Source organism: Mesocricetus auratus, unplaced genomic scaffold (genome assembly GCF_017639785.1).
Source record: "Mesocricetus auratus isolate SY011 unplaced genomic scaffold, BCM_Maur_2.0 Super-Scaffold_100007, whole genome shotgun sequence".
NCBI classification, from domain to species: Eukaryota; Metazoa; Chordata; class Mammalia; order Rodentia; family Cricetidae; genus Mesocricetus; species Mesocricetus auratus.
Genome location: NW_024429191.1, coordinates 94834267 through 94862093, shown reverse-complemented (window position 1 = coordinate 94862093; position 27827 = coordinate 94834267). Strand labels below are relative to the sequence as shown.

Genomic DNA, 27827 nt, shown 5'->3' with positions numbered 1-27827 from the left:
AAATAGTCAGGAGGATTAGAACTCACTACCTATGCTCAGCTGCATGGGGAGTTTGAGGCCAGCTTGGGCTCCATGAGGACCTGTGTGAAAAAGAAACATTTTCCTTCATTCATTTCAATCATCATTGTAGTGCCTTTGCATGTGGGGATGACATGATTGTCACATCATGGGTGTGGAGGTTAGAGGACAATTGTACAGAGTTAGTTCTTTCCTTCTGTGGGGTCTGGGATTTGAACTCAGGTCACCTATAACTGATGGACCACCTCACCAGTCACCTAAAACAAAAATTTTCAACAGAACATGATAGTGTAGGCTAAATCCTATTCCGTGACCATAGTCATTCATGTTTGGCTCCAGAATAAACTCTCTTAGGACTATCAAGACAGCTCATAGCTGGGCGTTGGTGGTGCACGCCTTTAATCCCAGCACTCGGGAGGCAGAGGCAGGCGGATCTCTGTGAGTTCGAGGCCAGCCTGGTCTACAGATCGAGTTCCACGACAGCCTCCAAAGCCACAGAGAAACCCTGTCTCGAAAAACCAAAAAAAAAAAAAAAAAAAAAAGACAGCTCATAGAGCCAGGTGGTGGTGGCACACTCAGGAGGCAGAGGCAGGAGAATCTCTGTGACTTCCAGGCCAGTGTGGTCTACAGATCAAGTTCCAGGACAGCCTCCAAAACAATACAGAGAAACCCTGTTTCAGAAAACAAAAACAAAAACAAAACAAAACAAAAAAGATAGCTCATCCAGACAACTCATCAGGTAAAGGACACTCGCTGGCCCAGACACCAAGCCAGGCAGCCTGGCTTTGGTCCCTAGGATCCACAGGGTGGAAGAAGAGAACAAACTCCACAAACTGTCCTCTGACCTGTGTTACACACACACACACACACACACACACATACACACACACACACACACACACACACACGTGGGGGGTTGGGGGTGTACTCTCCCATGTCTATAGCCATATATACCTCTCAAGGACCCATCTGACCTGCAACTACAGAACAGAGAAATTAGAGAGGCCTTCTAGATTCTGGGACCGGGAATCAGTGTCCTCTGGCGCTGCCTGGAGGAACCCAAGGCCATGAAGAATTCCTTCCCAGCATGGAAATTTAAAGAAGCCACCTCCCTGGTCCGAGAAGGGAGCCGCCGGTCAAGGCCTGTACGCCTACCCATTGCAGCCCTTAACTGTTGAAAAAAATCTTGTCATCAGCAAAACAAAACATCTATTGCTCAATGGATGCCTCACCACAGAGCAGCCCTGGGCTTTCTGGCATTTAATCAACAAAGAAGTCAGAAGCCAGATTTCTGGAAATGCCTCTGGGGCAGAGCATCCTGGCTGTTTCTCTGTCAATGTGAGGATAAATACCGCTCTTGGTTTCAGGGGAACCTTGGCCTCTTGTGGTGTGGCAGGCAGCCAGCACCATAGCGCCTGGTGACCCAGCAGCCCAGGGCATGGGGAAACACAGCTGTCTGTAGACGGTGGTCCCAGGGCACCCCACTCCGGAGCCGGAGGCGTATGGGGGTCCCCTCAGAGCCACGCCTTTCCACCACCTTTGCCTACCTGGCTCACGCAGTGAGCTGCAGGAGGGTCCTGTCTCAGCGCTAATCTCGGTCTGAGAGAGGCGGAGCAGGCCAGGCAGAGGCAGGGGGAGCGAGGACCCCTTAGCCTGGAACACAGGGCCAGGCTGAGTGGTTGTCTAGCTCCCTAACACTGCTGACCAAGGGGAGAGCAAAGATGACAATGGGGTTGGGGAGGGTTATGGCTGGAGAGTCCAGTGTCCCAAAAAAGGGCCAAGGGGCCACGCTGGGTTGCAGGCCCACCAATGGATCAGGCTGGAGCGTGGGCCCACCAACAGAATATGGGAGTAAGGGTTCCAGATTTTCGTCGTCGTTTTCTTCCTAAAGATCTACTTATTTTTTATTTTCTGCGTGTATGTAGTCCAGGCTGTCTCACATTCTCTGTGTACTCAAGGGTGACTGTGAAACTGTGCACTCCTGGGATGACACCGGGCCCGGCTTGTTCTCCGTCTGCGCGTGCGTGCGTGCGTGCGTGCGTGCGTGTGTGTGTGTGTGTGTGTGTGTGTGTGTGTGTGCACGAACATGCCACAGCATAAATAGGGAGGTCAAAAGACAGTTTTGTGGGATTGATTCCTCCTTTCATCCTTTCATGGGCTCAGGTTGTCAGGTTCAAATCATCAGGCGGCAAGCTCCTCGACCTGCGGAGCCTCCTCACTGGCACATTTCCAGGTTTTTTGTTTGTTTGTTTGTTTTGAGACAGGGTTTCTCTGTGGCTTTGGAGGCTGGCCTGGAACTCGCTCTGTAGACCAGGCTGGTCTCCAACTCACAGAGATCCACCTGCCTCTGCCTCCCCAGTGCTGGGACCAAAGGTGTTGCCACCACAACCCAGCCATTTCCAGGTTTTAAATGCTGTGGTTCACCCTGGCTGTCACTTCATGTTTCTGGAAACAAAATCCCAGGCACTGCTGGAGGATGGGGAGCACAGGACAGACCAGGGGATCCCAGCGACTCCTTTGTGCCTTTCACAGCCATCCCAAAAGGCTACTTCTCCACTACATCTTCAGGTGACTCAAGTCCCAGGGGGCCCTGCCCCACCTCCCAGGGGTAGAATGAAACTTCTCGTCGTATTGGGCAGCTGCTTAGCGAGGGGAAAGGGTGTACGAGCAGACATGAGACCGGGGGACACTGGACAACAGCACTCTGGGTATCTCCACCTCCCCCCCCCCCCAGCTGATAAGGAGCCAGTCCCAGTCCTATCCGCCCTGGAGTCTTTCCCTTGCCTCGGTGTAGAGAAAGGCAGCCGGGACAGAGCGGCCAGACTCCAGGGAAAGCCCAGGCGTTTGGTCAGCAGTCTGGGCCCCAGTGTGACCCAAGTGGGGACACTTCTCTAGACTTCAGCTTCCCATCAGTCCATCTCTGTCACTTCCTCAGGGAAGCCCCTTTGGATGGTTTCCTATAATGGGAACAGCTCTGACTTTTCCCACAATGTATTGAATCTAGAGCCTTCTGCATATGCTAGGCAAGTAAACACACACTCACACCACGGAGCTTTCTTTTTATTTTCTTTGTTTTGTTTTGTTTTTCAAGACAGGGTTTTTCTGTGGCTTTGGAGGCTGTCTTGGAACTAGCTCTAGTAGACCACTGCCCGGCTTTATTTTCATTTTAAGATAAGGTCTGGACCAGGCAATGATAGCATATGCCTTTAATTCCCCCAGTACTCGGGAGGCAGAGGCAGGAGCATCTCTGTGAGTTCGAGGCCAGCCTGGTTTACAGAGCATGTGCCAGGACAGGTTCCAAAGCTACACAGAGAAACCCTGTCTTGTAAAAACAAAACAAACAAACAAAAAACAGGCAAGGTGATGCATGCCTTTAATCCCAGTGCTAGGGGTGCAGAGACAGACAGATCTCTGTGCATGCAAGGTCAATCTAGTCTACAGAGTGAGCTCCAGCCAGCCAGGGTTACAAAGTGAGAGACTGTCTCAAAAAAATAAATAAATACATAAAAAGAATAATAAAAATTAAGAGAGGAAAGGAAAAAGAAAATGAAAGAAAGTCCAAACAATACCCTAGTGAGTGGAGATTGTGGCTCAGTTGGTAAAGTGTTTGCCTAAAAGCCACAAAATCTTGAGTTCAGTTCCCAGAACTGCAAGTCAGTGCCTGTAATCCCAGCAACGGGGGAGGGGAGGCCAGAAGTTCAAGGTCATTCAAAACTAGTGTGGGACTGAAACCCCCATCTTTAATAATAATGGTGGTGAGCCGGCTGCAAGCCTGACACCCTGGATTCCGCTTCCCAGCGGCCACACAACAGGAGGAGAAAACAGACCCAAACCGGTTGCCCTCCGGCCTTCACGGGAGCCCCGTGGTTCACATGTGCTCACGCACGTATGGAAACATACAAGGGAAAGAATTAGCTGGGCAGTGGCGGCACGCCTTTAATCCCAGCATTAGACAGAGCCAGAAGGATCTCTGAGTGCCAGGCCAGCCCGGGAAGTTTTTTTTTTTTAAACTCAAAAATACTCCAAGGAGGCTAAAAAGAGGGCTCAGGGGTTAAAAGTTCACACTGCTCTTCCAAGAGGATGTGAGTTCAGTTCCCAGCAGCCATATCGGCTGCCTCATAATTCCAGTTTCAGGGGATCCAAGGCCCTCTTCTCACTTCCTGGAGGTACTTGCCCTCACATGCAAATTCCCACGGACACTTACACATACGTACAAATAAATACGTGTGAAGGCCTCTAAACAACACACATATGACGGGGGGGGGGGGGCAGGGAGGCCGCCTCAAGGTCACTTCTTAGACTCTCAGAGATGGAGAGCCCCGTCCTGACCCACTTGTCCACCATAAAACCCGGAGACCTCGGGGGACGGGAGGCCTATCTTTTTACTTTGAACTTGCTGAGGGTTCAGTGGAACCAAGTGCACACACCAGCGCCTTTCTCAGAGGACAGGAGCTCCGGAGAATACCTGAGATTCACCTGCAGAAGATGGGGCAGACATTACAGGTGTGAGCCCAACCCCCACCCCCACCGTGAGGAGCACCTGACCCTAGAGTCCCAGCCGTGTAGTGCACAGGGTTGAAGTAGCATTCGCTCGGTCCCCTCCCTCCAGCCCCAGCCTCTCTGGAGGTACTTCTGTGAGGCGCGTGTGCACACACACACACACACACACACACACACTCTCCAGCACCCCAGGCTGGGCCCTCCTCCCCGGGTACAGCCACTTCTGCTCTCGGCAAGTGGCCAGACCTCATTTGCATCGCAACCCAGATGGCTCACCGCAGCCTGGCTTCCCAGAACTGCCCAGCTACCCTGCTGTCTGTTCCCCAGCCCAGCGCCAGCTTGGCCATTGTGGGACCGGCATTTCCCACCCCATCCCTGGACAGAGAGGAGTGTGCTGGTTTGGAGGGTGGGATGGCAGGGTAAATGCCTGGAAGCTGATTTCCCTCGCCCTCGGCCCCCACCTCAGAGCCTGCGGACTCCTTTGTGATAGGCAACACCATTCTCGGTACCCCATTCCATTCTCTCTGAACCCTCCTCCAGCACCCATCCCACGAATACCCATTACCCACCCCACCCCCAGGCTCTCTGTGGGCAGAGGAGGAATGGCCCCCAGGGCAGGGGTCCTGGCACTCGGGCCAACCCAGTCCCTGGAGGGCACCAGGAATGTGAGAAGTGAGGACGGAGTTCATGCGTGGTGGGTTGGTAAAGTGTTTTCTTTTTCTCTCTCCCCTCCTCTGAGTTTTCTGGGAAACGCCAGAGGCCGGCTGAGCCTGGAATGTCAAGCTTGAAAGGACTCTTCAGCTGCTGCCCAGCAGACATCCGACCTGCAAACCTTTTCTTTAGCTTGAGGCCCCTCCTGCCTGCAACAAAGGCCTGCCAACTGAAATGCTGCTTCCCAGCCGCCTTCCCGGCCGCAGGCCATTGTCCTAGACTCCCTCCACCCCTCGAGATTGTTAGCGGACCGGAATGGAAGAAATCGGGTCAAGTTGATATGTGACCCCTGAGCCCTTCTCCTTGAATGAGAGAGGTTATCTGTGACAGACTCATCCCCAGCCTTCTCCCCCTGCCTCTCAAGAAGTCCTGGAGGGCAGCGAGGGAACCCTCGCAGAGCTGCACCCATGGCAAGCCTGGGCGCTGGTGGAGCCTCACTATAGCTTCAGCGGGAAGAGGACAGGCCCCCTGTGTCTCTTTCCAGGCTGACCCGGAAAAGGCAGACTCCCGCCTCACGCATACTAGACTAAATTTCAGGGCATCTTGATTCCTGATTCCTATTCCCAGGTCTAGGCGATAAGCCAGCATGGAGCTGCCAAACAATGGACAAGGACCTGACCTGATGGTGACACAAACAACCTCTGATAGCTTTGAAGACAGAGAAGCCTTAGACTTGGCCACAGTAAGGCCACGACCTGAGTTAAGGCTCCCAACCCTGTGGCTGCAGATCTGGTCACCAAGAACGGCGACCTTAGCATCTGTGCCCAGGGTAAGCATGGCACCTGGGGCCGCCGAGCCACACCATGGCTTCCTGCCTGCCTAGGCGCCAGGGATCCCTCCCTATCTGAGCTTGGATGATCTCAGCAGATGTCGCTTGCCAACGGGCTGGCAGCTGAAGCCACAGGGCTCTTCCTCTTCCTCTCTGCTGCAAACGTTTCTCCTTACTATCTTTATGACCCTGCACCTTTGCCTGGAAATGGGATTCTGAATGCATCCAAGTTCTGCAAAGGGAGATTAGAAGAAGGTGGTAGCCCCTTGATCCCTTCGACTGGAAAAAAAAGCTGGGTGGAGCTAAGGGGACAAACAGAGATAACTAGGGCCTTTTCCCCTCCAGCTACCCAGCAGATAAGAGAGGGTGCAGACAGGGTTTAAGCTCTGTCCTCGGTCTATCATCTCTCAGTTCAAGTCCTTGTCCTAGAGTGGGTCTCTGGAAACATGCCCTGAATTAACCAAGTGTCTCCTCCCCCTTTTCCAGGCTGTTTATCTTCAGATTAGTAGACTAACAATCACCAGTAAACCAGTCACGGGGCTTCCCAGAACCCACACCATCTAACGCTCCAGGAACCAATAACTCGAAAGGATACTGCTTGTGGCATCTCAGACAAGTCATAGGAAACAGAGATCCACAAGCTGTCACTTAGGCTCACTGAGGACTTTCTGTGCACCAGGCCCAGGGCTCAGCGGGTAAGAGTCATTGCTGCTCACATGACCTCAACTCCGGATCCAGGGGGACCAGATGCCTCTAGCCTCTGTGCACCTACCCACAGGTAGGCACACACATATATTCATAATTTTAAAACAACGGCAAACATTTTCACGCTGGGTGGTGATGGCACAGGCCTTTAATCCCAGCATTTGGGAGGCAGAGTTGGGAGGATCTCTGAGTTTGAGACCAGCCTGGTCTACAGAACCAGTTCCAGGACAGCCCTGTCTCAACAGAAAACAAAAACAATAACAACAACAAAAATCAAAATACACACACAAAAAAGGGAAAGAAACACAACATCTTCCCTCAAGTTTCTCCTGGAGCAAGCGGTCAGAACATTTTGATGATGCCTAATTTTTAAGGCAAAGCACAAATTGAGCTACCTGAGAAAGGTAGTTTTTTCCCCAGGGAAGCAGGAAGGCAATGCCAACCTTCAGGGTCAGGCAGCCAGGGCCCCACACAGCATGCAGTTGGGGCATCTGCTGGTGGACAGAGACTGGCCAAAGCAGATATGCCCCAACATGCTTGGGGTTTGGTTTTCCTCTCCCAGTCCTGGTGATGTGTGTTCATTGCTCTTTTTGCTTTTATTTTTATTTTCTGTGCATTGGTGTTTTGCCTTCATGTACTTCTCTGTGAGGGTGTTGGGTCCTCTAGAACTGGAGTTACAGACAGTTGTGAGCTGCCATGGGGTTGCTGGGAATCGAACCCATGTCCTCTGGAAAAGGGATCAGTGCTCTTAACCGATGAACCATCTCTCTAGCTCCCATGTTTGTTACTCTTTTTTGGGGGGTTCTATACAGGGTTTCTCTGTATTGTTTTGGAGCCTGTCCTGGAACTTGCTCTGTAGACTGTACTGGAACTCGCTCTGTAGACCAGTCTGCCTAGAATCAAAGAGATCTGCCTGCCTCTGCCTCCTGAGTGCTGGGATTAAAGGTGTGTACCACCACTACCCGGCAGTTAATCCCTACACTCAGAAGGCAGAGGCAGGCAGATCTCTGTGAGTTCAAGGCCAGCCTGGTCTACAGAGCAATTTCCAGGACAGGCTCCAAAGCAATACAGAGAAACCCAGTCTCAAAAAAACAAACAAACAAAAAAACCAAACAAACCAACAAAACAAAACAAAAAAGGCACACCCACCATGCCTGGCACATTTGTTACTCACTTTTGACTGGACTCAGACTTCCAAGCAGACTCTCCCAGTGAGGACAGCCTATGCCTGCCTCTTGACAATCTGTTCCCGGTGTTTTTCTTTGGCTTCCTTCATTCTCTTGGCCAAAAAGTTCAGCGTGTTTCTGCAGCCTCTTCCTTGCTCTTCTGGGTGTATTGTTTCTTCAGGGCCATATGTTGGTATTTCTGTCGCTGGACACTTGGAGTAAAAGACGCTGAGTGTTGGACGGTTTGGTCCTGGACTTCTCACATTGCTTAAGGGCTTTCTAACAATGCATCATCACATGTTAGCATCTTTAGAGGGAGACGGGAGCATCCCTAACACATTTGGAAGTCCTGTCTCCCGTTCTTGGTCCAGAATAAGAACGCCCGGACTCAACAGCAGGGCCCACTCTACCCTGGGTCAAGACATCTGCTTCAGAGGATAACCCTGTTTGTTGCTCCCACCTCTGATTCGGGCCGGACAGCCCTTCCCTTCACCCAGAGCAGCAGCTGCTACTACATCCGTGGCATCTCCAGAAAGTATAAAAGCTTTCGTTCACCACCCACTTCAATGACCTTCTGTCATCTGGCGGCTGGGGAAGGAGATGTTTTTTAGCTTCATCTTGACACAGGGTTGTGGGTGCTTTTTGTTTTTGTTTATTTTGGTTTTCATTTTGCGTATCTTTAATTCTATATGTGTGGGTATTTTTGCCTGAGTGCATTTATATGTACCTCATGCGTACCTTGTATGCTGTACAGGCCAAAAGCGTATCAAATGTCAGATCTCCTGGAATGGGAGTTGGAGACATTTGTCAGCTGTTATGTGAGGGCTGGAAATTGAACCAGGGTTCTCTGCAAGAGCAATCAGTGTTCTTAACCACTGAGCCATCTCTCCAGCCCCTGGGGGGGGGGTGTATTTTTTTTTTTTTTTTTTGGTTTTTCGAGACAGGGTTTCTCTGTGGCTTTGGAGGCTGTCGTGGAACTCGCTCTGTAGACCAGGCTGACCTCGAACTCACAGAGATCCGCCTGCCTCTCCCTCCCGAGTGCTGGGATTAAAGGCGTGTGCCACCAACGCCCGGCTGGGGATGTATTTTTTTTTTTTTTTTTTTGGTTTTTCGAGACAGGGTTTCTCTGTGGCTTTGGAGGCTGTCCTGGAACTCACTTTGTAGACCAGGCTGGCCTCGAACTCACAGAGATCCGCCTGCCTCTGCCTCCCGAGTGCTGGGATTAAAGGCGTACGCCACCAATGCCCGGCTGGGGATGTATTTTTTAATTGTTTATTTTTCTTGAGACAGGGTCTGTAGCCGGGCCGTGGTGGCGCACACCTTTGATGCCAGCACTCGGGAGACAGAGGCAGGCTTGTCTCTGTGAGTTGGAGACCAGCCTGGTCTAAAAGAGCTCGATCCAGGACAGCCTCCAAAGCCACAGAGAAACCCTGTCTTGAAACCCTGCTCCTCCCCCCCAAAAAAGAAGAAGAAGAAGAAGAAGAAGAAGAAGAAGAAGAAGAAGAAGAAGAAGAAGAAGAAGAAGAAAAGAAAAAGAAAAGAAAAAGAGACAGGGTCTCGCAAAGATTAGACTGGCCTCAAACCACCTACATATCTTAGGATGACTTTGAATTTCTGGTCCTCCTGCCTCTGTCTTTGGTTGCAGAAGGGAGGCATCGTTTGAGTTCCATCCACTGCTCATCAGATCCTGGAGGCTGCCCTTGTAGAGATCAACCGGGCCTTCCTTATACCCCATTTAATGCATACCCTAAGCTTCTAAAGCCCTAGCACGTAGCATTCCAAAGGTAGGGTGGGTGATAGGATTACCTTCCTAAATTATGATCTGAGGCCCCCTAGCTAGGATTTTCTCTAGGCCGCTAAACTCAGAGCCCCTTCCCATCTAAGCGGCAGAGCCGATTATCTCCGGGGCCTATAAATGTAAGGAATTTCCTTTGTCCTGGGGTTTTGGTTGCTTTGGGTCCTATTTCAGTTTCCCTCGGTACAAACGGCCGATGTTATTAAAAGGCCCGGCCACCTAAAACCCATCTCAAGACATCTCTACTGGATCTGTGCTCTACTCTTGAGTTGAGTCCCCTGCGGGCCCGCAGAGTGAAGGCTTCTCTGTAACAGTATCTCCTGTTAGGCTAGGCCAGGACTCCTGGCAGGCTGGGAGAGCCAACGCTCCAGCCATGCCCCCCCCAGAGTCATTCATTTATTTAATCTAGACAAGGTCTACGCTGTTATGGATGGCCTGGAAACTCTGTATGGACGAGGATGCCCTTGAACTCATATAGAGATCCGCCTGCTTCTGCTTCCAGAGTGCTGGCACTCGAGGCTCGCGCTGCCACTGCCACGCAAGGTCCAAGATTTATTTTATGTTGATTATGTGGACGTGGGGAGGAGGGTAGCACGGACACACACAGCAGGTTCCTATGAATGCCGAGCAGTTGTGATCCATCCTGGGCGTGCTGGGAACCAACCCGGTCTTCTGGAACTGCAGCGGGTGCTCTCACAGGCTAAGCCACATCCCCAGCCTCTTCCCCTGCTGCAGCACCTCAGGAGCCTTCCCAGCATCTCACAGGGTCACAGTCATGACTGCTGCTTTCTCATTGCCTCTTCCCCGCTGCAGGATTTGCCCAGCAGCCCTGCCATCCTCCCAGAGCGTCACCCCAGGCCTGACAGGATCCCGCACAAAATGAGGGTCTGTCGCCGGGCGTTGGTGGTGCACGCTTTTAATCCCAGCACTCAGGAGGCAGAGGCAGGCGGATCTCTGTGAGTTCGAGGCCAGCCTCCAAAACAATACAGAGAAACCCTGTCGGGAAAAACCAAAGCAAACAAATAAATAAGAATGATGGTCTGTGGAATGGCCGAATGTACCAGACTGCATCAGGCATTGTAATTCACAAAGCACTTTCCCATCCATTAAATCCCTAAGAGTCCTCCCTGCCCTGCACTGCCCTCAGAAGTGTTCAGTTCAAGTCGGCTGCTGTGTAACACTGCCTGGGTGAGTCGGAGGAGGGCTTGTTCACACAGAAAGGGAGAATCCATTCCGGGAGGCCACAGAGTGTCTTGACTACAGGGACCGGTTCTCACAAGATATCTCCACGTGTGGACACAATATCTGTGAAATACTTTAAAGGAGGCGCCCTAAGCCTGGAGTACGGGCATCGCTGGGTGCATCACTATGCTCGTTCCTGTTTAAACAGACGGCAAGCCTGAGCCCAGAGAGGACGCGCACCTGCCAAAATCTCTATCAGCTCCCCAGCGTCGGGGAGCACATTGGACAAGAGACAGGAAGGGAAGCAGGCAGCCCTCCCTTCACGCCCCAGCTGCCATGTGTAGTCCGCGCATTTCCCCCTCTGATCAGTGTGACACCAAGCCTGTGGTACCTAAGAGGGCGGGGCCGAAAGCCCACTGAAAGCAGCCACCATTGTGTGTCACCCAGCTGGTTCTCAGGTGGCTCCAGCATCCTGCTACCTGTTGCAAAACTTGCCACGAGGCTTTATAAGTACCCACGTGGCCAGGAGCAAGTCACCTTTCGCCTCAGTCACCTGCTCTTTCCAACAATACCTCCCCTTGCAAAAGTTCATCCTAACCCTTAGAGGCAAGGGGGCGCCTACCTGCCAGCGGGCTGCACCCATACCAACTGCTCTGTGGACCTCTGGCATTTGTTCCCGGGTTTGAACCTGGCCTGGAAGGTGGACCTCCTCTCTTCCAGGTGGTCCACTTGGGTTGTTAAATAAGCCGTCCCACAACGACCTCCTTTCCCTAAGGCCTGGGAAACAGCCAAACGCTGCTCGCCTACGAGACTCCAGTGCGCCCTCTAGCGGACCGGGGAGCGAGGTGCGCGCGGGGTGGGAGGGGGTTGGGGGTGCGTGGTTTCCTCCCACGAGCTCCCCCGCGGTGCCCAGAGCACCTGGGCCAACCCAGGTCACCAGGCAGGTCGGGAGACCCAGAGGAGTGACAGGGTGGTAGCTAGCGGCTTCCCCCACCACCACCACCCGCGCAAAGGGCGTCAGCACCCACGACTGTCACCCAAGAACCAGGCCGCTGCCCCGAAGCCGGTACCCACCCCTCTCCACTTCTGGATGTCCCAGCGGCGTCTCCTGGACCTGTCCACAGGTAACTGTCGCGCAACCCCCCCCACCTCCACTTCCTAGGTCCCCGGTGAGCTAGCTGGCTGCAGGGCGGCCCTACTCCCTCCCTCCCTTTCGGCAGGGCACGGGGCTGCTTTGGAACTGTAAATGCGGGCCGGGGGGGGGGGGATCGGGGGTTGGCGGCCTGGGTGGGAGCGAGGGGGAGGCGTCCCCACGCGGGGTCCGAGAGAGAAAGGGAAGGGGTGTCTCGAGCCCTCCTAGGACTGCCCGCGCGCTCCCACCGCGGCGCGCCCCCCCAGCCCCGCCTCTTGCCAGAAACCAGCCTTCTTAGAAGGGAGGGGTAGGGGGTGGGGGAGGGAGGTGGGGGGAAAGTGTGAATGAGAAGCTGGGGGCGGAGCGCGCGGGGGAGGGGCCGCTGCCAGGAACGCTCGGCCGGGGCTGGCGCCGCGCCCGCCGGTCGGTCGCTCGGTCGGTCGGGCAGCCTCGCGCCGCGCTTTGTCTCCCTCCCCGCGCGTCTCGGCGGCGGGTCCTGGAGGGGCCCCCAGCTCCAGGGCCCGCCCTCGGCCGCCCGCGGCCCCTCCCTCCCTCCCTCCCTCCCTCCCTCCCTCCCTCCCTCCCTCGCCCTCCGCGCGGAGCCTTTCAGTGCGGAGTAGTGACTAAACATTACAAGAAGACCGGCCGCGCAGTTCCAGGAATCGGGGGGGCGGGGCGTGCTGGCCGCGTAAATACCCGCGCGCGCGGCCTCGCCGGCGGCTCTAACTCCGGACTCTTCGGCTCTCCTGCTCTCCTCACCCGCCGCTGTCTCTCCCGGCTCCCGAACGCCGGCCTCCCCGCCACCCTCCCCACCCCCGCCCCTGCCCGGCCCAGCTCTCCGTCGTGGCCCCCTCGCCCGGGTCCTTTGCCTGATCCATCCCGGAGCGCGCCTGATCGGCCCCGGGGGCAGCGAAGCCGGAGGGAACGCACGCACCGGGAGCCCCTTTGTGGACTTGACGACCGCCAACATCTGGGCGCAGCGCGGGGCCGCTGCTGGCCGCCGCCTCGCCTTGGGGAACCGTAGGAGGCGCAGCCCCAAGGCCGGAGACTTCGCTTCGGGACTAGGTAGGAAGGAGGGGCGCGGCGTGGGGAAGGGTGGGGGCCTCGATCCAGCTCGGGAGCTTTTCCCGGTTTCTCCTCCCCTTCCCGGGTCATTCCCGGTAGGGAGGGGACGAGGTAGGGGGCAGAGCGGATGAGAGCCGAAGATCCCGGGTTCCCGTAATACTCGGACTGGGGCCCTTGGGCTTCTCCAGTCCCCTCTCCCACATATCTCGGGTTTGTCACCCCCCTTTTTGTCCTCGCCACTGAGGGCACCGGACTGAGCGGCGCCCTGAGCGTCCCTGGGGCTCTTGTCTCGCTCCCCATCCTAGCGGTGCTCCTGGAGACCCAACTTCCACTCGCGAGTTTGTCTCGGGTGTTCTCCCAGGGCGCGCAGGGGCAGGGATTGTCTGGGCTTGACCGGCAGGGACCGAGGCCGGGAGAGCTCCGCGAGGTGGCTGGGTCCGAGACTCGGCCTTCTGCGGGGCAAGCGGGTGCCCCGGGCGCTCGGCGGAGGCTGGAGGGCTGGGCACACTGGAGGGTTCCGGGTACTCACGCGCCGGGCGCTTTCCTCTCCGCAGCCCCCCGGGATGCGGTAGCGGCCGCTGTGCGGAGGCCGCGAAGCAGCTGCAGCCACCGCCGCGCAGATCCACGCTGGCTCCGTGCGCCATGGTCACCCACAGCAAGTTTCCCGCCGCCGGGATGAGCCGCCCCCTGGACACCAGCCTGCGCCTCAAGACCTTCAGTTCCAAGAGCGAGTACCAGCTGGTGGTGAACGCCGTGCGCAAGCTGCAGGAGAGCGGATTCTACTGGAGCGCCGTGACCGGCGGCGAGGCGAACCTGCTGCTCAGCGCCGAGCCCGCGGGCACCTTCCTTATCCGCGACAGCTCGGACCAGCGCCACTTCTTCACGCTGAGCGTCAAGACCCAGTCAGGGACCAAGAACCTACGCATCCAGTGCGAGGGGGGCAGCTTTTCGCTGCAGAGCGACCCGCGGAGCACGCAGCCAGTGCCCCGTTTCGACTGTGTGCTCAAGCTGGTGCACCACTACATGCCGCCCCCGGGCGCCCCCTCCTTCTCGTTGCCACCGTCGGAACCCTCCTCCGAGGTGCCGGAGCAGCCACCTGCCCAGGCGCTCCCCGGGAGTACCCCCAAGAGAGCTTACTACATCTATTCTGGGGGCGAGAAGATCCCGCTGGTACTGAGCCGACCTCTCTCCTCCAACGTGGCCACCCTCCAGCATCTCTGCAGGAAGACCGTCAACGGTCACCTGGACTCCTATGAGAAAGTGACCCAGCTGCCTGGACCCATTCGGGAGTTCCTGGACCAGTATGATGCTCCTCTTTAAAGAGCAAAGGGGTCAGAGGGGGGCCTGGGTCGGTCGCCTCTCCTGCGCGCGCGCGCGCGGCACACGGCACAAGCACAAAAATCCAGCCCCGGTGGTCGGTGGCTTTCGGTGAACCAGGGGCAGGTAGGCTTCTTCCTCGGGCCGGCCCTCGGCTTTGCGAAGTGGGTCAGACAGGACCTGGAATGTGCCTGAGGGGAGGGGGAGTTGCCACCTGCTTTCCCTGCTCCAGCGTCTCCCTCAAGAGGAGCCAGCTGGCCTGGTGGGACAATGCATTGACAAGTGGACTCTCCTCTTCCCTTCCTCCACCCCTCTGCTTCCCCGAGGGAGCGGAGGGGGGGGGGGAGGACACCTTTGAGTGCCGAACTCACGAGGACTGCAGGGGGGGGATCTTCAAACTTTCCCACAGAACTTGTTTGCGCTTTGATTTGGTTTAAATCCTGAACAGGCGCCAGGCCTGGGGGAAAGATGGAAGAGGGTGTGTGAAGGGCGGCGGGCTGGCCAAAGAAATGACCACTCCCACTGCCCAGCCTAGGTGACAGGGGTGGGGTGGCTCCTGGCTCTAGGGAGAGAGGCAAGAGGTGACCTGAAGAGAGCCGTTCTGGTGCCAGGCTCCTCTCCCCTGGGGCAGCTGAGGAGACCTCCCAGAGCCTTCTCTGTGTTGTAAAGGGTCAGTGGCGTGGGGGAGGGAGATGGATGGGGCTGGCCACTTGGCCGCCTTTTCCAACACCGGAGGGAGGCAGGTGAGCAGATGAGCAATCTTGGAGCCCAGGTTTCCTTAGAGAAGATGGGGGACTCTTTGGTGTCTCCCATGCCAGGCTAGGAGACTTGCCTTAAATGCCCTGTCCCATGGATAGGGATTGGCACAAGAGAAGCCAAACACAGCCAACAGGCAGAGAAGCCGAGGGGTTCACCCCGGTGGTGGCTGAAGGTCGGGGGAGGCGGGTGCAGGGAGGAGACCCTGACAGGCAGGAGAGCCCTGAGTGACCCCTGGGAAGAAAATGGTCAGTCTCGGGCCCCTCTTGTCCAGCGGAGTCAGCGGGTTCCAGGGCCCTCCAGGCCCTGCACAGCCCCCTCCCTTCTCACCTGGGGTAGGGGGAGGCAGGAGAGGGCGGAGAAACCTTCCTCTATCTGCCACTCCACAGTGGCCCCTCACAGGAATGCAGCAGCCATGTAATTACCTGGAACTGGTCTTGTTTTGGGGAAAAAACAACAAAAAGTTTTCTGAGTCAGGTATGGGGCTGGGTGGGGCAGCTGTGTGTTGGGGTGGCTTTTTCTCTCTGTGTTGTTTTGAATAATGTTTACAATTTGTCTCAATCACTTTTATAAAGATCACCTCCAGCCCCCCCCCTCCCCATTCAGGCCTTTGAGGCTGTTTGAAGATGCTTGAAAAACTCAAACCAAATCCCAGTTCAACTCAGACTTTGCACATATATTTATATTTATACTCAGAAAAGAAACATTTCGGTAATTTATAATAAAGAGCACTATTTTTTAATGAAAACAAAAAGGTTGACTCGAGCTCTCTTTTCCCTGATTTCTCTTCCTCTCGCAACGGAATGAGGGGAGGGCGCTGGCTGTGCCTCTTGGGTCCCTGCCCACGGCGCTGAGGTAGAATCAGACTGCTCTCGCGTCACCGGCAGCCCTCCTGTGTCACCGGCGGCGAGCTATGGCCGCCACCTAGACTGTTACTGATGGTTAATTCCTGCCAGTCTGATTCAGCTCTGACCAGAATATGCAAAGCAAGTTTGCGAAGGAAGTACTGGCTTCAAAGGGCTTGCAGGGAGCAGGCTGCACTGTGGTCAGAAGCTGTTAGAGGCTCCAAGCTATTAGCGCTCACTTTGGCTGGGGCTGCTTGGCAGGGAGGTGTTCCGAGAAAGCCTAGATGGGGGGTCCTGATGATGACTCGTGACCCCAGCACAGCGTCACAGACGTTGCAGTGTGTAGGGGGAAGGTGATTCCCACACAAGGTTGGAGAGCAGGTGGGCCCCCCCCCCCGACAGGTGTTAATAGCTTCCTGGCCATGCTTCCCCATACGCTCACCTTGCATTCTTAACGTCCTACATGGGCCATGGACCACCAGCCAGGCTCCTTCTGGAAAACGCCCTTCTATTCACCGCGAGTCCTGCATCTGGGCACTAAAGAGGCTGACTCTCTGGCACCCCCGTGAGACACAGCTGTGCTTCTGTGTGAGCGGAGCCCAGCACAACTTGAATTCGTCATTTCTGGTGCCTAGAGAGGTGAAGCGTAAATATTTATCCGTTGAGTTCAGGGCAGACAGGGGTTCAGGGAAATGAAGCAACCTGCCTAGGGCATAGCACCCAGGAATGTGGGAATAACAAAGGGTGGGTGCTGAGGGCTGTCTGACTCCCCATTGTCTCCTAACAAGCCAAGCACACCTCAGGTCTTCCCCCCACCTCTCTCTCTCTCTCACACACACACACACACACACACACACACACACACGTTTTGCAGTAAGTTTAAGAAAACAAACACAGGCTCTGTGATATTGTTCCTTCTGCTACCCAGACCTGAAGAGCTCTCTGAAGAGCAGTGTGGTCCCCAGCCTGGGGGGCTCCTCAGTCTCCCTGTCTGACGCTCCAGTGCCTCAAAGATGTCAGAGCTTGCTTTGATCCCCACAGCACCTGAGGAACAGCTGCTGCAGGAGTCAGGTGTTGGAGAGGCAACTGGAGGAATAAACAAGGCCTGTTGGTTCCTTTCCTGGCCTTGGGGGGAAATGATCTAAAGAGATAAGGGCCTGGACCAGGCCAGACCAGGGCCAGACCAGAGCCTGGACCAGGCCAGAGACCAGCGTCGATGACTTGCCAGACCCACACGAAAGGAGGCACTGTCAACTTTAGAACCAGGACTGCAGACACGTCTCTCCCAGAGTCCCCGGTCCTTGAAAATTTCCTTGTCCTGAAGCCTGCCCGATGGCATCCATCTGCCACTCGCTTCAGAAGGTCACTTTCGTGAAAATTACAGCCTCCATGGAAGCAGGGAACCCGGCCATGCAGTTGGCCCCTGTCCTTGGCCCAGAAGGTGGCTGTTTGGCCATGCATCCATGTTCATAGGTTTCTATCTCCTGCCAGCCTCCTGGAGGCTCAGTTTGGTTTGGGGAGACTCAGAACAAAGAGGAAGGGGTTTGTTTTCCCTGCCTGCAGCTGACTGCCCACCCCAGCGATGTCTCCGGCGGCGGTGGTGACCGCTCAGGTGTGTACAGCCTGGGGACTGGTGCACACCAGGAAAACGAGGTTCAGAGGAGCAGAACAGCTTCCGTCCACACAGTGAGCGAGTGGCCACAGTAACTCCATCGCTCCCTGGCCAGTGCCTCTTGATTTTCCTTTTTCTCTCCTCCTCCTGTCACTGTTACACAGCCCTTGGGTGTCTCAGTCCTCTCGGGGGGGGGGGGTAAAACTGTTCTTCTCCAAAACACCTAGCAGGGGACCCGGGTCCTGGTTGCCGGAAGATGGGGTGCTCCTGGCTCCAAAATGCTCCATACAGAGCTTGAAGGGAGTGGGGCAATTCCATGAGACACAGGAAGTCGGAGAGGCTGCTCTCCGCCTCTGTTCTCTTTTACCCTGCTTCTAGGACTGCGAGCATCCACCCGAGAGCCCCCTCCATTCTCCCTGCTGGTGCTGTTTTGGGGGCTGGCCTCCTTGAAGACTTAAGCCAGGAATGGGAAATCCAAGGCCTGCTTGTGGGGAAGGGGGGGGGGAGGGAGGCCACAGACAGGGAGCTGGGGATGGAAAATGAGCCCTCACGAAGTGTCCCAGCGTACAGAATGAGGGACGATGTCAGTCCGGAAGGGGGTACCCGCAAGGGTACTGAGAAGCCAGGCAGCCAGAGCAAGAGACACAGCGGGCACAAGGACTCGGCCCCCCAGGAACCCTGGCTTGGTAACGGGGGGGGTGGAGAGGGGTGGGGGGGACACACACGCACGGGGACGCGAGCCGTGCCCACCGAGGCCCAGGGTGAACAGAGCCCCCCCCCGAGCCCCTTTATGCGCCCCGCCCGTCCTCCTCCTCCCGTTTCGGGCTCTGCGTCGTTCGAGCCGCCCTCTGCCAGGAAGAGTCACTTCCCGGCCACCGCGGGAGCCCGGGAGCAGCTATGCGAAGAATGTCCGCGCTGAGCGCAGGGAGGGCGGTCCCTTCGGGGGGCCCCGCTCCCAACACGCCCACCCCCGCAAAAGGCCACGCCCCAGGCACGCCCCCTCCCGCGCAGCGCCGTCGCCGTGGCAACGGGATCACAGGCGCAGAGCGCTGTTTATTCTCAGCCTGGTGCCAGGAAACTCGGCCGGCCGGGAGGCGGCCCGGCGCACCTCCCTGGGTGGGGTGGCGAGGGGGCAGCGGGGGGCCGGGGGGTGGGGGAAAGCCCGTCATTGGTCACAAGCGTCACTGGCCCCCGGGAGGCGACCCAGGGAGCTCTGACTTCCCTCCCGGCCAAGGATGGATATGTTTTGTGGCCCCCACCGGAGCCCAGAACACCCTTCCCGGGCTGGCGGGGCAAAGCCTGCCCTCCCCCTTCCATTCAGGGAGCCCCTCTGCTCCCTCCCCTTTGCCACTCGCCGGTTCGTCCACTCAGCAAATATCTGCCCAATACATCCTGTGTTTCAGGGAATGTTCTAGGTCCGGGGGGGAGGGGAGGAGGAGGGAGTTGTTGGAGTTGGGCAAGACGAGGCCTGCTGGGGTTTGGCTCCCCGTTGCTTCCCAGGAGTTAAGTCTGAGTGGGAGAAAGCTTGAAGGCTGAAGAAACCTGTGCGCTGCCCACAAGTTTGCCACGGAGAGCCGCAGGCTTGGTTAAACCCCCTCCCCCAAAGCCTGACAAAGGCACGGACTTTTCACTCGGAACGTATTCCGTGTGTTCTGATGGGGAAACTCGGGGGCCCCCAAATCCAAGGACGACCCTTCCAGGATCCAGACAGTCTCATTGACTCAGTCTACCCCCCCCCCCGCTTCCAATCCGCTTAGAGCCTCCCAGTGCCTCCTGGAGGCAAAGAGAACCAAAACCGACCCCCCAGGGCAATGGAGAGAGAGATTGATCCCTGGACTGCAACCGCGGGTCTTGTGAATCACGTACGGAAGGGAGGTCTGAAGCCTGAGCATCCCAGGTCCTCCTGGGTGACCCACCTGCTGGCTCACTTTGGGGAAGACAAGCCCGTGTTTCCGCTCTTCCTGGAAAGGGAATTTCCTCCTAGCACCTTGACTAAGCCCAGGCTGGAAAGCGAAGTGGGGAGGGAAGGCCCGGAGCTCACCACAGCTGTGGCAAGCCGGGACAGGCACAGCCCTTTTCGGTCCCCAGGCTCCAGACCCAGAGGCCCTGAGCGGACAGCAGGGTCTGTGGAGGAGGACACTCCTCAGCGCTGAGCCCTCTCAGCTGTGCTGTGCTGGGAATGCGCCAGGCGTTTGTGAAATCCTTGAGTGAGCCTGACCCACTCTCATGAGGACGGCCGGTGGAAGCTGTGCTGGAAGGGGGTGGGGGCTGTTCCCAGAAGCAGGGAGAACTCTGGACTTCCCACTCCTGCTCTCTCTGGATTGCAGCATGGACTTAAGCAATTGCTGCAGCCTGGAAGGCAACTTGCAGAGAGAAGCCGAGACCCCCCCAGGCTTTTCTAACACGGAGCCAGGGTTCTGGGTGCAGAAAGTGTGGGCAGTGACTGCTGTCCATTGCAGCAACGCAGGCAAGCCAGCTTCAGGGGCACTCGGGTCTTATCTTATTGCACTTACTTATTGCGGGTGTGCATAAGTGTGCCTCGGTGAGCCTGTGCGGGTCAGAACGCAGTCTGCAGAAGTCTGTTTCCTCCTTTTACCATGTGGGTAGAATTCAGGTGGTCAGGGTTAGCTGAGCCATCTCACTGGCCCTAGGAAACTCCAAGATTTTTTAAAAATTTTTGTTCAAGTATATGTAATGGGGCATGCAAGTCTTTTAATCCTAGCACTAGCAAGGCAGAGGCAGGCGGATCTCTGTGAGTTCAAGACCAGCCTGGTCTACAAAGTGAGTTCCAGAGCAGCCAGAGCTACACAGAGAAACTCTGTCTCAACACACCGCCCCTCTCAAAACAACAACAACAACACCACATACAGGCTGAGGAAGTGAAGAAGACACTCAGCATTTACAAGCTTTTTTTTTTTTTTTTTTTTTTGGTTTTTCGAGACAGGGTTTCTCTGTGGCTTTAGAGGCTGTCCTGGAACTAGCTCTTGTAGACCAGGCTGGCCTCGAACTCACAGAGATCCGCCTGCCTCTGCCTCCCGAGTGCTGGGACTAAAGGCGTGCGCCACTAACGCCCGGCTTTTTTTTTTGGTTTTTCAAGACAGGGTTTCTCTGTACTGTTTTTGGAACCTGTCCTGGAACTCACTCTGTAGACCAGGAACTCACAGAGATCCGCCTGCCTCTGCCTCCTGAGTGCTGGGATTAAAGGCGTGCGCCACCAACGCCCGGCTTAGACATGCATATTACACACAAACAACAAAACCATTTTAAAATTTAATCATTTATGTTTTAATGTTTGCAGACGAGGTCTCACTGTGTAGCTCTGGCTGGTCTGGTCTGGAACTCACCCCGCCGAGCCCAACTCTACATTTTATTTTTTTAAGATTACATTTATGTATGCATATGTACCTGTGTGCATTTGTGTGTGTATGTGCGTGTGTGTGTTTGCGTGTGTGTGTGTGTGTGTGTGTGTGTGTGTGTACATGTGTGTGACCCATGTGGCAGTCAGAGGACAATGGGCAGTATTCAGTTCTCTCCTACCATACGGGTCTGGTGGATGGAACACAGGTCATCAGGTGCCTTTATCTCCTGAGCCATCTCCATGACCTTCCACCTTCTTTTTGAGACAGATTTCTCCACTGCTTCTGAAACCGACCAGTTTGGTAAGACTGACTACCCTGTGAACTCTGGGGCTCTGCCTCTTTCCACTCCCCCGTGCTGGGGTTGCAGGCACATGCTCCCATGCCTCTTTCCACACCCCCACCCTCATATTCCCCCCCTCCCCTCCCCCCCCGTGCTGGGGTTGCAGGCACTCTCTCCCCTGTCTCTTTCCACACCCCCACCCTCATCACTCCCCCTCACTCCCCCTTACTCCCCCCCTGCTGGGGTTGCAGGCACTCTCTCCCATGCCTGGCTATTACATGGTGCTGACCACCTGACACCCTGCTTGCAGCAAACGCTCCACCCATTGAGCTATCTCCCCAGGCCCCAAACACCCAGATATAAAAGGAAAACACCACAAGGTAGATTTGTTACAGCTAGTACAGGCTGGCCTCCAACATGTAGCCAAGGATAGCCTTGAGTGCTGGGATTATGGGCATACACCACCACATCCAGTTTTATGCATGCTGGAGGTTAAATCCAGGGCTTCACACATGGGCATCTACCAACTGAGCTACACCCTAGCCTGAAAAATATTATTTAAAAATAGCATCTATAGCCGGGCGTTGGTGGTGCCCGCCTTTAATCCCAGTCCTCAGGAGGCAGAGGCAGGCGGATCTCTGTGAGTTCGAGGCCAGCCTGGTCTACAGAGTGAGTTCCAGGACAGCCTCCAAAACAATACAGAGAAACCCTGTCTTGAAAACACACGCAAAAAAAAAAGCAGTTATAATGTACACAGACTATTAAAGGTGTCGATACAAAAGCCACACGGACCCTTCTTCCAGGAAGCTGCTGTGCCACACACCTGCCACCCCTGCTGCTCACAGCATGCTCTTTGTGCATGAGATACGAAGAGGCTGTGAGGTGAGGGCTGCAAGGGTCCTGAGGTTTAGGGTGCAAGCAGAGCCTCAGACGGATACAGATTCACACACACACGAGCACACGAGCGCGCACACGCGTACACAGCGCACATGTGCGCACACACAAAAGTAAATGTAGACCTCCCTCCCTGTGTGGGAACCTGGTGACAACAGCATATTTTCCTGGCTTCAGGCTCACAGTCCCAAAGGGGAACCAGACTGAAAGCTGAGAAGGTACCCTAAAAGGGAACGGGTATAAAAATAAAACAGTGTACAAGGTGCAGCGCGGGGTGTCCAGAAGGAAGTGACCTGCGGTGACTTCCCAGAAAGGGAACTGAGCTGAGGCACTGAGCAGGTGCCCTTTCCACACAAGCCTCAGGGAGGCCGGCAGGAGCAGGGGAGATGGCAGGGAAGGGGAAACCCCGGGAGCCGGTGGAGAAGGTTGGTATGTCCCAACAGGGCGCATCTACACCAGACCTCATCTTCTAAAAATACTGCTTTGTCACGGCACACACGCAGCCCAGCCCAGGGAATCCATGATGCTGGTTCCTCTTGGCACTTTTTTTCACCAAGCCAAGTTTCCAACCCCTCCAGGCTGTTAGTACAGCAGAAACCTTGCTTTCATCCCTGCCTCTCCCCTACTCCATCCCACGCCGTGAGACCAGTCTTTCCAGCAAGGTGACCCTCTCACTGGGTACTAGACACACACACACACACACACACATCCCACAGGTGCATCCTGCCCTTCCTGTCACTTTTCCTTGACGGCTCAGCCCTCCCTCCCAAATGTGCAACAGCAGCAGATCACGTGTCTCCTAAGTGTTAGGAGCACAGCACAGCGGTTTTTTTAAAAAAAAGTCAGGCTTCAAAGGAGAGACAGACAGACAGACAGATGCTATCTCATTCCACCATAAGTACAGAATGACGCATTTCCCAGATGAGCATTGTTGAGGTTTGGTCCATTCTCCAACCATAGGCAAATCAATGATGTGACTTAGACTCCAGATCCTCCCACGGTAGCTTGCGCTTGGCTGGAGAACCTCTATCCATGCCACCCACGGGCTCCACTCGGCACTCCAGGTGGTGGCTGGGTGCAGCTGGCTGTTACTGATGCCATGGTCAGCCTTAGGGGCAAGTCCTGCCCTACTGGACCTTGGATGATGGCAGAACCATCAGCCGGTGTCATTGGGGGAGCCCCAGCTGCTCCCAACAGGCAAGGACTCTACAGACACCCCCACCCAAGCAAGAGCTCTGCCCTGCCCCCCCCCACTATCTGGGACTTGGCTAGAAGCCCCAGGGTATCCCTAGCCCCTCCAAGTTATCCTTTCTAAAGACTAAGGTGGGGCTTAGGAAACCACCTCTAAATTCCTTTCTGTTCTAGAACCCTGTGAAACGGAGTGGGGGGGAGAGACGCTGGCCAGTTTTGCAGAGAGGCAGGCTGGCTTCCAAGTATGGTCCCCAGTTATTTACTGCCCTTTCAGAGTCTCTTGGCATCCGCTGAAAGTAGGTAAGGGGTTCTGGCAGGACTGTAGCCCAGTCAGGACCGCCCAGGGACAGGACAACTGTGAGTGGCCCTGAACTACAGCTCCGCAAATCACAGGTCCAGGTTTCCCCATCGGACTCCTCAGGCCACTGCAGGATGGGGTTTGACTTTCAACTCAGCAAGGACCCTGAGCAGATTTGGACCAGAGCCCTGAAGTGGAAGGGCTGGGGTAAGGGCCCAGATGAGACCTCCCCTGGTCCTCTTCCAGGCTTCTCCAGCCTAGCAGAAAGAGCTATGTCAGCTAGGAGGCCTCTGTTGCTGGAAGACACCCTGTGCATCAGTTCCCAAGACTGGGCCTGCGCTGTCAGTCTTGAGTGAAAAAAAACAAAACAAGGCCTGTGGGTCACCAGGCCAGACTCTGTGACTGGGAGGAGAACTGCCTGGAAAGCAGTCAACTCAGAAAGCCAGATGCCAGGCAGAGGTTGCAGGCCCCTGGCAGAATGATGGGAAGTAGCCAGGGATGACAGAAGCTCCCAGAGGCCAGGCAAGGCATGGGGTATACAGGTTGCTGCATGCACACTGTTGCTCAGCACATTCTGGGATCCTGTGTAAAGATGACAGACAGACAGACAGTGCACTCACTGTTCATGGTCTTCCTACCGGCAGTGAGTGTCTGTGAATCACCCTGGTCTAAGTTCTCTTTGTGGGCAGGACAGTCAACCCAAGACACCAGCTAGTTCAAGGTGGGGCTCTGGCAAGGCCCCAAGCTTTCCCCAGGAGGAGAAAGCTGGCTCAGACCAGGATCAAGGGGATCTCAGGAGTTCTGGGGAGATTTCTCCGTTGGTAATATGCTTATGCAAGCATGAGAACCATGTTCAGATCTCCAACACACATGTAGACAGCCAGGCACAGTGCTACCCACATATAATCCCAGCACTGGGGAGGCAGAGACAGGGGATCCCTGAGGCTCATTGGCTAGCTAGTGAGATCAAATCTGTGCACTCCAGAAACAGTGTGAGACTTTTTCTCAAAAAAAAAAAAAAGTGGAGTGGGAGACATGTGAGTGTAATGGTATAATGCCTTTAATACCAGAACTTGGGAGGCAGAGGCAGGCAAATCTCTGTGAGTTCCAGGACAGCCTGGTCTACATAGTAAGTTTCAGCACAGCCAGGGCAACATAGTGAGACACTGTCTCAAACAGTCATGGTGCTGACAATGATGACAATGTGCAGAGATGATGATGGAGAGACCAGTAGAAGATGACCCTGGTGTTAGTCTCTGCCCTCATATATGTACATGTACACACGCACGCACATGCACACACACACATGCACACACACACACACACACACACACACACACACACCACCTCAGTTAGGCAGCAAGCATAGAGGACCTGAGGCTTCACGGTCTTGGGTGTGCTGTTGACCGTCTCTGGAAGATTCTATTAGACACAGGTGAGAGCTGTGGGGGAGCATCACTGGCCCCGGTCTCCTTTTGGCCCCTGGAGATAGAAATCAGGTCACCATGCCACAGCCTTCCTTGGTCTTAGCCCTGCTCACCCAGCCTGCTTTGTTTATTTTCCAATCGTTTTTGCAGCTGTGCTTCCCATGTAGCCGGAGCTATCCTCAGACTCGAAACATGGTAACTCACTAAACTCTCCATTCACCCAATGAGTTACTTTTTCTGTTTTGTTTTGTTTTTGTTTTTTAAGGCAGTCATGATGGTTTGTGCCTTTAATCCCAGCACTGGGGAGGCAGACACAAGCAGATCTCTGTGAGTTTGAGGCCAGCCTGGTCTACAGAGCGAGTGCCAGGACAGCCTCCAAAGCCACACAGGTGGAGAGTGGTTCCATGGTGGCTCACACCTGTAATCCCAGCACTCAGGAGACAGAGGCAGCTGGGGCTACACAGGGAAACCCTATCTTGAAAAAAAAAAGTGGAAAATGATCAAGGAGACCTGAGCCGGGGGCAGGGGCTAAGTCGTGAGAGCAGAGAGGCAAATAAATGGGCTTTGGGTGTCCCACACCGTGTAAAAGCCTCATGACCTTGGACAGGCCCTTGGGGTTGTCATCCAAACCTGCCTCTCAGGCTGTGGTGTGGATGAGACCATGGTGGGAATTTAGGGTCATGGTCATCTTTCACAGGGACCCAGCCAGACCAGGACACCCTTGCATCCCTGCCGGCGTGGCTTTTAAGCACTCCTCCTCTGGGAGGCAAGCGACCACTTCTTCCAAGGTAGTTTGCTGTCTGTGGGGAGCGGAGAGAACTGCACAGACATCCTTCTTGTTCACTGCTTGTCCTCCAAGTCACCGCTTCGAGCCCTGCTGCATTTTGTTTTCCTTTCTGGACCCGTTTGACCTGTAGTCATGGAACCAGTGTCCGGGGACTGCCATTATAGAGTGTCACCAAAACTGGGCAGCTTAAGAGAACAGGAACTCACCGGGCTTTGGTGGCGCACGCCTTTAATCCCAGCACTCGGAAGGCAGAGGCAGGCAGATCTCTGTGAGTTCGAGGCCAGGCTGGACCGACAGTCTCCAAAACAGAGAAACCCTGTCTCGTAAAACCAAAAAAAAAAAAAAAAAAAAAAAAAAAAAGAGAGAACAGGAACTCCTCTCTCCACTCTCAAGGCCAGAGGTCCAAACCCAGAGTGTTGCTTCACCAGGCCGCCTGCCTGCCTTGTCCAGTATCTGGTGGCCGTCGGGAGTCCTTGCACTAGCCTGGCTTGCAGATACCAGCCACTCCAGCCTGATGGCTTTCTTCCATGGGTGCCTGTGTCAAAGCCCCTGCCTTTGTGTGTCTGCGTGTGTCCGTGTGGGAGGGGAGAGGCCCAGAGTCCTACAGCGAGTGTCCATCTCTGTCACCGTCGACCTTACTTCTTTATTCTGTGGATGGGGGAGAACGAACATTTGTCACGGTGCTCTCATAGAGGGACCAGAGGACTTTGGGAGTCAGTTTTCTCCTCCCACTGTATCAAAACCCCCCCTCCCCGGGGATCGAACTCAGGCCATCAGGTTCAGTGGCAAATGCCTTTCTCTGCTGAGCATCTCCTCTGCCCCAGATACCAAGTTTTTTTGGGAGGGGACAGGGTTCCAGGCTGTCCTGGAACTCACTCTGTAGACCAGGCTGGCCTGGAACTCACAGAGATCTGCCTGCCTCTGCCTCCCGAGTGCTGGGATTACAGGTGTGCACAGTCATGCCTCACCCTTTTCGTAATTGTGGGGGATTTGAGCTCAGGTCCTCCTTGTGCATCGCCTTAGGTCATCCGAATTCGACCCCGTCTTAATGTCTTAACACAGTGGTGAAGACCCTCAGGCCGCTCACGCACGTGGGCATGGGAACAACCCAACCTGAAGGATCTCCAGTAAAGATGTCTTCTCCGGGCTGGAGAGACGGCTTAGCAGTTTAGAACACCTGCTGCTGAGCAGAGACGGGTTCAGTTTCTAGTACTCACCCTTAGCTACAGTTCCAGGGAATTATAAACTTTATTCTGGCTTCCATGGCACCTACACACACCACACAGTACACGAATACTCAGGCATGCACACACACGTACATACACACTCACATGCGTACCCGTACATTCTCCAAAAAAAAAAAAAAATCAAATGAACAAAAAGATTAAAAAAAAAAAAAAAAAGCAGCCACAGTCCCGGTAACCAAGAAGGCTAGTGCAAGAGGATCACTTGAGCCCAGGAGCTCAGGACCAACCTGGACAATACAGTGAGAACCCATCTCCAAACGAGGGCAATGTGGGGGAGGGGAGCTGCTGGGAGAGAGAGACAGAGAGAGGCTTTGTAGGGCATGCCTGTGATCTCAGCACTTGGGAGGAGAATGTGAGTTAAAGGCCAGCCTCAGCTACTGTTTCTGAACCTGTTTCCTGCCTGTATCCTGGAGGGATGACATCCTTTCTACATCTTTCAGCAAGATTTGGAGATCATGCTCCTCCTCGTTCCTATCCCCACTACAGACGCCTTGGGTACCCAAGCCAGGCGGAAATGATGTCAAGGGATGGGGCAGGCAGGTGGCCCGGCCAGCAGCAGGGAGGGGGCTGCCTTGTGGCGGGAAGGAGCACACATCTGCAGCCTGGCACGGCTGGCACTGCTCAGACATTGCCTCACTCGCCACAGGGATGCTTCCTGTGTTGCTCTGGTGAGGCGCTCTCGACTTGGCAGCCTCAGATGACCCCTCACAGGAACATCAGCCTCCAGAAGGCTTAGCTCCTTCAGGCAAGAGGCGGGCGGGAGGGAGGAAC

At 55.2% G+C, this 27827-nt stretch overlaps 1 protein-coding gene and 1 long non-coding RNA gene across 3 annotated transcripts; one reads left to right on the top strand and one right to left on the bottom strand.

Annotated features, from left to right (window-relative positions):
- The first annotated feature begins 11745 nt into the window (after positions 1–11745).
- Positions 11746–15864, top strand: Socs3 (suppressor of cytokine signaling 3). 2 transcript variants are annotated; one of them, XM_040750125.1, is made up of 3 exons: positions 11746–11970; positions 12813–13043; positions 13598–15864. In XM_040750125.1, the coding sequence occupies exon 3, from the start codon at positions 13686–13688 to the stop codon at positions 14361–14363; it is 678 nt and encodes a 225-aa protein (XP_040606059.1). In that variant the 5' UTR covers positions 11746–11970; positions 12813–13043; positions 13598–13685; the 3' UTR covers positions 14364–15864. The 2 variants fall into 2 exon arrangements, with proteins under 2 accessions (XP_040606059.1, XP_021082706.1); XM_021227047.2 differs by lacking the exon at positions 11746–11970 and having other exon boundaries at positions 12578–13043.
- LOC110340869 lies at positions 15829–19794 on the bottom strand. Its single transcript, XR_002382698.2, has 2 exons — positions 19490–19794; positions 15829–16592 (listed from the first exon to the last, which is right to left on the bottom strand). It is a non-coding gene; the product is annotated as an uncharacterized LOC110340869 (long non-coding RNA).
- Positions 19795–27827: the final 8033 nt, after the last annotated feature.

What these genes read in the sequence shown, in the direction of transcription:
- Socs3 (XM_040750125.1), top strand. Translation starts at nt 13,686, where the DNA reads ATGGTCACCCACAGCAAGTTTCCCGCCGCCGGGATGAGCCGCCCCCTG.